This window comes from Haliaeetus albicilla, chromosome 28, assembly GCF_947461875.1.
Source record: "Haliaeetus albicilla chromosome 28, bHalAlb1.1, whole genome shotgun sequence".
NCBI lineage: Eukaryota > Metazoa > Chordata > Aves > Accipitriformes > Accipitridae > Haliaeetus > Haliaeetus albicilla.
In genome coordinates, this window is record NC_091510.1 from 1252776 (window position 1) to 1263180 (window position 10405).

The window sequence follows — 10405 nt, forward strand, 5'->3', positions numbered from 1 at the left end:
GAGCGAGGCTGATGTTTTGATGGAAGAGGGCTATTGCCCTGCTGAAACATGCTCTCGAGCCTTCCTATAATGCATTCTCCACATACACATCACTGAAAAACATACTCTAGAAAAGAACGTGACACTCACACGGAAAAGAAGAAACTGATTTTATTCTTGAAACACTGAAGTCTTGTTACAGCATCTAGCTGCATTCCCCCTGACTAGTTTTGCCTGCACAAGGATGGATTTTAACAGGGTAGGGCACCAGATACAGACCAGGAGACCATCACGGGAGGTAAGTAACCATTTACAATGAGTCAGAGCACATGGCAAGTGTAACTCGGATAGGGATTTTCCAGGGACCAGTCCGCCCTGCCAGGTGATCTTGTTTCCTAGAAAAGGCACTTCTGGGACCGGAGTTGGTACAGGAGAGACGGAGGCTGCAGGAGGAAGTACTGGGAGAGAGGGAGGGAGATGCTTCCCAATTTAACCCACTATGTGTCATGATGGGGCGGTGGTGAGAACGGGCGGGTGATTTTCAGTGTATCAGAAGAAGCAGCAAAAGCCGCCTGCAGGCCTGTGCATCGACCGAGGCTGGCACAGAGCCCCGGCGCCCGCAGGAAGGGCTGCCAGGGCCGTAGCCGGCTGCGGTGGCAGGAGGGAGCAGCGTGGTGGGCATGGCCCACCTGGAGACTGGTGCAGGAGGCAAGGGGATGGGAAGGGGGAAGGCAAACTGGGTGAACTCATTCAGTCCATTCCTTCTTGATGGACAGGTTCCACTCCCAGGTGAGATGGTCGTGCTTGTCATCATCCGTGAAGAAGGACTTGTTGTGATAGGTGCCTCGAGCCAGCATGCCCTTAGGAGCCTCCTCGACAGGCGTCAGGAACTCGTACTCCTCTGGCCGTGGCCCGTAGCTGCCAACCATGAACGTGGCTTTGTCCACTAAGAGAAAACAATCCACAAGGGATGAGCCCCTCAGGTGGGGAACGATCAAGGAGACAAGCAGCCACGAGCATGAGCGCAGATCACAGACAGAAAGGAGATAGTGGGGAGAGAAAGGGACGGTCCCTGTCAGCAAGGGGAACAGAATCAGTGGAAAAAGTGGGTTAGTGAAGCACAAGGACAGCTGGAAGGATAAATGGATGGACAGGCAGATGGAGAGGCAACTCAGTCTGTACCCTCTCACAAGTATGTGCTGCTGGAAGGGAGTGGAAGCCAGCACATGGCTCAAGAACTCTCCTGATCCCTGCTACTTCTTTTTTCTGGTGAGAAGACACTACTTACGTGTGCTGAACAGAACGCTGGAGCCTTAGAGGTGGTTGCAGCAAAAATGCACGTGGGATGTGCGTGCGCACAAAAGGGGGCTTTCCTCTGCCTAGCCCACGCAGGGCAGCACTGCACAAACAGGGGAGGCCACGGGCAAACGCAGGGCTCTGCACGCAGTAGGGAGCTTCGGAGAGCAGCTCTGAATTTTACCAAGTGCATCTGGCAGAGCTTTCAGGGGTGGGAAGCTCCACACAGGCTGAGCCACTCTACAGGGGCTGGAGGGGAGGTGAAGAGCTCTGTACAGAGAGGAAATCTGTGGCAAGCACCGTCTAAGCAGTGTCTCTGGGGACTCTGGTGCTGCAGACGTGGTGTAGCGTACAGACACCAGAGCTGGCTTGTACCGAGTTCACACAGGAACAGGAAACTCTTGGCCTGGGCGATGCGGAGTGCAGGCTAACGCACTCTGCCGAGAAGTCTCACCTCCTACGTGGTGGCACGGCGGGGGGGACCTGTGCCAGCCCAGAGCTGCCGGAACACTTCTCTGAGCAGAGGGAACACAGAGCCAGGAGCACTGGTGTGCGGGGCACGAGGGGCTCTTACTCACCCTTCACCCCTGTCCGGTAAGTGTGCTGCACATATTTCAGTCCCGACACAATGTCCCTGTTTACCTGCAAGAAGTGACCAGACGGAAGTGTCAAGGGAAGGGATTTGGTTCCATATCTGCTGGGTTTCTTTCTCCTTAGAGATATACCCACCACTGCTCTCAAAGGCTCAGCACAGGACACATTGGGGGGGGTCCTAACGTGACTTCTCCATAGGCACCGGGAGACCTACAACATCCTCTGTGCATCTCCTGCACTTCCCCATCCTCTCCCTGACTTTGAAGCTGACGGGCTGACGAGGGCAAAGAAAAGTGAAGCAGGTAGTTCCCAGCTAATAATTCCCACATTGAAAACCAGACATGGGTGACTAGAGTCATCCCTCCAGCCCACTGGTGGCTAAAAAGCCAAGCCAAACTCAGCCAAAGCTACCCATCTGGCTTCCAAACCACCTGTTGTTCACCATCGTGAGTGGACAGAAAGCAGCTTCTTCCAAGGGGCAAGCAAGCAGAAGCAGTTCCCTGGAAATACCCAGTCCCTTGTTGGGTAGAATGTCACCTGAACCTAGGGCACCCTTACAAGGGCCCAGCTTTCGGGCAGGCATGCCACCTGGCTCTAGTTATCTGACAGACTGCCCCTGACTGGCCTCACTGACTGATAAGAAGCAACAGGAAGGAAACCAACTCACTCTGAAGTGGATCTTAACTCTGTATTCCACTCCTTCCTTCAATACAAAGATCTCTTTCTTGAGTGCTTCAAGGTCACCTGTAAGGAGAGGATCAAGCCGTTAGCTAGAGGTGTCACAGCGAGAAGAGACCACGCACGGGGGGCTGGGGTTGGTGTCGGAGGTGAGCATCCCCTGGACGGACGGCACACCTGCAAAATGAGTACGTATAAGCAATCGCACCGAGAGCACGCACACAGAAACACCTGGGCGTACGTATGCGTCCGTGTCCACATCTGTGAGGATAACGCCTAAACACACACAGGTCTGGGCACATATACACAAAGATATTTAGGCACAGACTCGCCGTTAGGCATCTCCTGCAGGAGCGTGGGCACGCTTCGACCCATGCCCAGCCCTGGTGTGGGGAGCGGAGCGCGTGGCACAGCCCCTGCCCGGGCTCTGCGTGTTTCGGTTGAACAGGAAGCCTCGCCGCTCCTCTGGGCCCAGCTTCCCCTCTCTGCAGAAAAGCCCATATAAGGTGAAGCCTGGTTCTCTCCCCATGTCCCCAGGAGCCGGAACTACAGTATTGCTTGATTCTGAATTTCAAAACAGCCCGTTACCCGAGCACATGCACATCACTTGTGCTCATGAAGTCTCACTGAAAGGAAACAAGAAGAGAAGGCAGGAGAAACCCAGGAGCTCCTAGAGCAGTCTAGATGAAAGAGACCCTTGACATTTTCCTCTGTTACATCTCCTTTTCTTTTTCGCACGTATATACCTTAAAATAAGAAACAAGGCTAAGATGCCCTCAGAGTTCCTCTAAAACCCACTGTAGCATCCCAAGGACAAACTCCCTTCCAACTGGAAGCATGCCAGGGCCTTCGCTTGTTCCCCTTCATGCCCAAGGACAGAGTCCGTGCCTACCTGTAAGGTCCATAGTGATCGGTCCCGGAGCAGAGTCGCATACCAGGGTGAGTCGGGTGACCACCACATTGGGAGCTGTTGGGTCTGCAGGTAGGAAAGTCGGGGGAAGCTGTCAGCTTGCAAAATTAAATGCAGGGGGAGGGGAACGACACTGAAGAAATGGACTTGCTTTCCCACACAGAAACTGCGCTTCACGGAACACCCAGCTTCTCTTGGCACAACAGGACCATGCATCTACCCTAGTCCTTCAGCACGGATCCCTCCAGCCTCCACCCCAATACCTAGAGGAGGTCTTTCCACTACAGGAGACTGCCCTCTTAAGATCACTCTCAGCAGCAAGACCCCCTTTCAGCATAGACCAGACCTCTCATGTTTCTAACCCCTCAGGAGTCCTGCAAGGCCCACACACGTCCCACCACAAGTCCCTTTTCGATGCCAGCACCCCCTCGTAACCTCACATCTAATGCTTAGAGCATCCTCCCCACCTCCTTTACGTGCACCTCTCCGCCTGCCCATCCCCAGTCCTCCAGCAGAAGCAGTGCATGTGCCTGGTGAAAAAAGCTCCCTCTCCTTTGAGGCCACCTTGCCCCATCCCCACAGCACACTGGCGTGATGCATCCCCCCAGTCCCTTCCTATCAGCATGCCCCAGCCTACCTACTACCACAGGTCCATCTCCCAGCAGGGACTTCTTGTACTTAGCGAGGCTTTCATCGTCCTTGTCCAACTCTTGCAGCTCCTGCAGTGTTTTCTGGGGAGGAGGTTTGTAGTTGAGTTTCCCATCCAGCTCATCGTCATCTTCCTCCACATGAGGTTCTTGGGTCTTCTCAGTCATGGTCACTTAGGTCTGGGTTACAGAGGAGGGGACAGTCAAGACTGCTCTGGAGGGGGGGTCGCGTCCCCGGGGGGACTCGCTCTGGCCACGGCGTGGCTCGGTCCCCGTGGGCAGGCAGGCACCCGCCCAGCGCCGAACGCAGCAGGATCGTTACAGGCAAATGGCGACGGCGATCGGCTGCGATCCCGACACTGCCGTGCTGATATTCTGGCTCGAACACAATCCCCCTCTGCCCCCGCTCCTCTCCCTGCAGGCACCACGCGCACACGCAGACCTACACCATTCTTCCCTCCCGGGGAGGAGGTGCGGGAGCGGAGGCTGAGACCGGAGTGATTTACAGCCACTCTGCAGCACGGTTGCTGGCCGGCAACCCTGCAATTACAAGCCACTGTACGAGGTTTCAGCGCTTGCCAGCTCTCTTGCACAAAGAGCCACTGCCACACACAGACATGAATAAAGCCCAGGCCAGAGGTTTCGTTCACCCTCTCGTAACAGGTTAGAAGCCACGGTCAGGCAGCGTTTCATACAAAGATCGAATACCTGACAGCAACTCCCTTATACCAGCAAATTAATTGAAGCCCTCAAGGAAACGCACCTGCTACAGTCTATCTGCTGGTGTTCCCGGTGCTTGCTCCCAGGAACAGCTCACTTCGCGCACCCATCAGGTCTCCCTTCCCGCTGAGGAAGGAATGGTGATGGTGACCGCATCCAGCCTGGCTGCGGAGCAGCCCCCCGTACCTGCGCTGCATCAGTGGCGCTTCTCGGAAAGGAGAGGCAGGACGGCTGGAACCCGCAGCCAGCACGGCCGGTACACGCGCCGCTGAACGCAGGAGAAGCTCCTTGGGTGGCATCCCAAATGGGAGCCAGAGCGGGGAGAGACCAGCTGATGGGCAGCCAGGCAGAGGGCAGGGAATGGGGAACAGGAGACAAAGGCAGGAGAGGTGAGCAGAGCTGTGCCAGGTCCCCCTTCGTCAGCCGCCTGCCTCCCGGAGCCAGCCGCACACTCCTAGCCGCCTTCCCGCTCTTCAGAGAACGGCTGGCAAAGGGAGCCGTGCCCTGGTGCCGCGATGGTTGTCGTAAATGGCCGAGCCATCTTGCCATTTGGCAGCAAGGAGATTTCGTCGAGCTACACACATCATTCAGTTCACTTCAGCTTATCCTTACATTAGCTCCTTCTCAGAGGCTGTCCCTGCTGAAAATTCCCCTTTTGCCTGCTTATTTGCAATTTCCCCAGAAAGCCCTTTAACCCTCTCTGCAGCTGTGGCCTTAACATTTGCCCCTGCTCCCAAAAGTTAAATTGGGAGCTACCAGGATAGTTTTCTCATTCATTAAAACAGAAAGGAAATACAAAAAAAAAAGTATATGCAACAGCTCAGGGTGAATCAGCAAGTGTCATCAGGCAGCAACGCATAATACGCGGACCTCCCAGTGCAATCCCAGCACGGGTGAGACCCATGGAAAAAATTCAAGGAGGGGTCTATTGGCGTGGGACAGAGGGACAGAGAAGGACGGAGCAGCACAGGAACAAGACGACTCAGTCGGGCGCGGTAATGGACAACGGCTCTGATGCAAGACCACTTTGCAATGGCATTTTGTGGTGAGTCAGGAACTAGCGCAGAGCAGGCAGCTGGGAAATCAAAGGCAATCCCAACTCGCATGAACAGGAAAGGAAGCATGTCCCAGCAGCTGAATAACCTTGGCTGAGTTCACGCTCAGCCCTAGGAGTGCTATGGACTTACGCACCTTGGGAAAGGCCCTTGAGCTTGTCCTCGTGAGGAAGGAAGCCAGAAGCTCCCTCATGAAAGCAAGGATTGCTCAGGCCCCACTGCTCTGCAGCCCCAGCGCGGTCACCCTACAAAGCCTCGCGATCCCCTCAGTGCCATCCCATGCTCAGCACGGGAGGAGGACGTGATGAGCCATGGCAGCCACCGCCAGGTCTCGCCTTCCACTTGGGCTCCAGCTGTAGATCCGAGTCATTTCCACTTTCCCAAACTCTCTCGTGATACTAGGTTGCATCTGCCACTGCTACAACCACAGGGCAGAGCTGTCTGCCTGCCCCCATCCTCCACGGGGGTTTTGTGGTTTATCACAGGAGAGGGAGAGACCCAGGTGATGGAGACAGAGATATCTGGCCACACGTGGAGAAAAGGCAGAGTCAGGGCTGGACCAGCAGGTTGTTTCCCATCCCTCAGACCTTCCCTTTGCATCACACATGCCGCAGAGGCTTTCCCTGCCAGCCTGTGGGGGTGGCTCGCTTGAGGGAGGATGCTTTTAGGCTCTGAAAACCTCCCACGGGGGTGGACAGGCAGCCTGCAGTGCCAACAGCAAGAGCCGGAGGGGAACGGGACCAGCCGGGCTGTCTGGGCTGAACAACCCCTGGCTCACACGTGTCTCGGGACGGCACCGATCAGACCCCGTCCTGGCACTTCTCCCCAGGTTGTGGACCTGACCCACATTCCCAGGCAGCAGGTGACCAAGAGGAAAGCTCCCATCTCCGCTGTCCCTGCCTCCGCTCGCTCCAGCTCTGCGACTGGTCCCTTCTGCAAGCTCAGAGGTGCTACCGGGCTCGGGCACCAGCACTTCCCTGCAGCGAGCATCTTGGTGCCCAACCGTGGGGGTCCCTGGGCTCCTGTGTCACTGCCCAGGCCAAGGGCTGGGCTAAGATGGAGACCCCCTACGGGGCTGCGAGCCTCATGAAAAGTGAGAAAATTAACCCGTAAATGCTCTATCCAAGGAGAAATCTGGGTGATATCCCGCCACGTTTCTCCCGTCCCCTGCAGCCCCGACCCGCCGCTGTGCATCACCTGCACCCCTGAGGCCTGGCAGCACCCACCAAGCAGCAAAGAGAGGGGCAGGGGCAGCGCTAGGGACCCCCCCGCCAGAAAAAGACCTGGCTGCAGGAGGCGAAGGAGGACTCGTGCCCTGCTGAGGGGGGCGAGCGGCTCTGCCCGTGCCGGGGGTGGGGGGCTGCCCTCCCGCCTGCAGCAGGAGGGGAAGGGGGGGGCAGCGGTCAGGCTGGATGGTGGCCACCTCCTCGCCCCCCCCCCCCGTGCCACCACAGGGCACAAACTGGGGTGTCACAGGAGCAGCATTTTATTTGCCCTCGCTCTGTGCATCACTCCCCAAAGCACACACACACCCGCACACCCCCCACCCCCCCCCCCCCGATCGAGGCTTATCTCCAGGAAGCGGGCTCGGCAGGGAGGAAGCAATTTTCCTCCATGGGGGGAGTAACCCCCCCCCAGCACCCCTGGCCCCGACCTCCCCATCCCACCCCCCTAGGGTGCGAAGGCAAAAAGCGACCCTTACCGCCCAGCCACCCCGGGGGGACCGCCGGGTCCGTGTGTCCCCCCCTCCGGCCCCAGGGGCTGCCCCCTCCCCTCCATCCCAGCGCGGAGCCCGGACCCCCCCCGGGCTGCAGGCAGGGCCCTGCCCGTCCCTCCGGGCAAGGCTGGAACAAAGGCGCAAAGTTGCGCGGCGTCAGGGGAGAAGGAGCCGGGGGGGAGCCGGTTCCTCTGCCCCCCCCCTCCACCCCCGCCGGGCTCCCCCCGCCCCCTCCCCTCGCACTCACCGGCTGAGCGGTCCGGGCTCCTCCGCGCCGAGCGCTCAGCTTTGAGCTTTGGCAGTTGGAGCAGGAAGGAAGTTGGTGAAGAGAGAGCAGAAAAAAAAAAAAAAAAAATCACAAAAAAAAAAAAAAACCCACCACCACGCTCACAGGCAAAAAAAAAAACCAGCAAAGCAGCCGCCGCCCCCCAGCCCCCTCGCAGAGGAGCCCTGCGCGGTCCCGCATGCTGCCGCCCCCCCTCCGCCGGCTGCGCTGCCCCGCGGTGTTTGCGCGCCCGCCCGGCGCTGCGCTCTTTTTGCGCCGGGGGGGTGCGCGGGGCTTCGTCTGCGGACGCTGAGCCCCGGGGGGGGGGCTTCTCCGTGCGGGGCTGTGGGCTCTCGGGGCGTGCTGCTGTGCCCGCCGGCGGGGGGGGCTTTGGTTTTTTCAGCCCTGGTTTTTATTTTGTTTGTTTTGCCGGTGTAATTAGGGTCCGTTTCAAAAGCTGGCCCTGATTTATACCGATTAAAATAAGAGGAGAATCAGGTGGAGTGTATTTCTGCATACGTGGGGGGACATGGGGGTGGGCGAACGGGGGTTATTGCTGATGAACCTCATTTTTCCTGGTTAACACGTGCTACCTGCTGTACTTAATCAGCTAATTGTTCCCAACTCCCAGCCATTTTCACGCAAGCAGTTTCAAAGATCAGCTACCTCAGGAAGAACAAGCTCTCGTTTCCCAGGGATGCTTAAATGATCGGAAAGATTTTACAGCACTTCCTTTCTGAAATATCAGCATATTTTCTCTTTCTTTTCCACTCACGGAGTGCCCACTTAGTTCTTCAGTCACATAAATCCTTCACGCACACAATCCTTGGTGCACAATTTAAGAACAAATTAGATCATTGGTTTGCAACCAGCAAATCTGGATCTGCAATGACTGATAGACTGCTCTTAATGCACTTGCAGAAGCAAAATAAGCAAAGCAAATCTATTGTCAATGGGCTTAAATTCACTGCCCCACATCCACATGTCCATTAGGAAACATTTACCTACACAAATTTTTAAAGGTTGCAGACAACTGCGTAAGAGGGCTCTCCTTCAGGGATGGACAGATCTCGGACGAAGGGGACTGATTTTCCCAGCCTACCATAGCTTTCATTTAGGATGCGGGTGGCACTTTAATTCTGACCTCATGCATTTCAAGGGACAAACAGAGCATATGTCTGGCTGGCAGTGGATTTCCATTTAGCAGGGGCTGTAACCTCAGAAACATTTTAAGCCTCCATGAAATAGCTTCACCACCAAGAGAAATTATTTTATTCTCTGCTGCTCTTTTTCATTCCTACGCTAACACTCCCCACGGGCCAGCACAAAAGAACTGAGCTGAATACAGCACTGAGCTGAGCTTAAAACGTACCTGACAAATATATGTAAGCAAAGCCATAAGTATATACCACTGAGTTTTAAACCCAGATAGGTTTCCCGATCCTTGTTCATGATGGCCAAATGTGGCTCAACCCTTGTGCCAGCACAAGGGAAGGAGCTGTGTGGGATAGGGATGGGGAAAGGACAGAGCAAATTCTTTCAGTGATAGTGCCATGTTATGGTGGCTCAAATTTTTCATGTGAACAGTCCTGGCCTGGGAAAGGTGTGAAGAGTTGGATGTGTTAATCATGGGGAGATTTGAGGAAATCGTCTTGTTAAGCAGCCTCTGCGTCTTGTACATCAACTCCTTGTCTTGGTTCCTGTGCTGTCTGGACTAACTCTCTGATTTCAGTAGACTCCCCAGTTTGTACTGGGAGACCAGAACACCCTTTTGGCTGGGAGGGTGTGTGGGTTGAGGTTACAGTTTGCTCATGGCTTGGCTTGAGATTTCCTTGGTTTTAGCGGCTGTGTACAGACACACCAATGCAATCATAACTCTAGCGTTATTATGATCATTTTTGCTGGAGGATAGTAGGGTTTAGCTTTCCCTCGTGTTTTTTTTAGTTGGAGATAAATACCAGACTGCCTGTGTCTTTGTGTAGCTATTTGCACACTATTTCTAAATGTGTGTCAGCATATGTCAAGACCAGTATATCCAAAAATGTGCATGGAGGTATAGGGGTGTATAGCTGTGTGCCACCATAGGTACATATGCTCAGCCTATATTGGCACGTCTGCCTAGCACGCAGGCAAAACAGATTTTACTCCTAGATTAGAAATTAGCCAGTATGTAATCACAGGCAAATCGTGTCATTGCTCTGTGCTTCATCTTCCTGTTGGTAAGAGGGCAGACGTTGGATATGCACCATGCCGAGCAGATGGGAGCTTAGAAGCCAGGCATCACCCTTTGGGTCAGCATATCCAACGTCCTGCTGGGGAACCACATCACTGATCTGCTGGAAGAAGGGCAGGTTTTGAACCGCGTTGGAGCAGAACAACACTGAAAGCAAATCCCTACCACCCGGTATTTAATCTCCGACAAACTGATGCCATGCAATGAAGATCATCTCTTGGCAGACGTTGCCCAACCCCAGCCAATTCTTATGCCTGTGACAGAAGGAGGCAAGGACAACAGCTAGAGAGTACCTGCTTTATTGCAAAAGA

General features: G+C 55.3%; 1 protein-coding gene across 1 annotated transcript; it reads right to left on the bottom strand.

Moving 5' to 3' along the window:
* Positions 1-132: 132 nt before the first annotated feature.
* Positions 133-4316, bottom strand: ARHGDIB (Rho GDP dissociation inhibitor beta). The gene is made up of 5 exons (XM_009912371.2): positions 4095-4316; positions 3440-3523; positions 2537-2613; positions 1854-1917; positions 133-925 (listed from the first exon to the last, which is right to left on the bottom strand). Exons 1-5 carry the CDS (start codon positions 4270-4272, stop codon positions 726-728), a joined length of 603 nt encoding a protein of 200 aa, XP_009910673.1. The 5' UTR covers positions 4273-4316; the 3' UTR covers positions 133-725.
* Positions 4317-10405: the final 6089 nt, after the last annotated feature.

Bases quoted from the DNA above. Each gene is read 5' to 3' on its own strand.
- ARHGDIB (XM_009912371.2), bottom strand. From the start codon at position 4,272: ATGACTGAGAAGACCCAAGAACCTCATGTGGAGGAAGATGACGATGAG. The intron at 3,524-4,094 runs GTAGGCTGGGGC...TCCTACCTGCAG, and splicing joins AGATGGACCTGTGGTAGTAG to ACCCAACAGCTCCCAATGTG. The intron at 2,614-3,439 runs GTAGGCACGGAC...CTCTCCTTACAG, and splicing joins GATCACTATGGACCTTACAG to GTGACCTTGAAGCACTCAAG.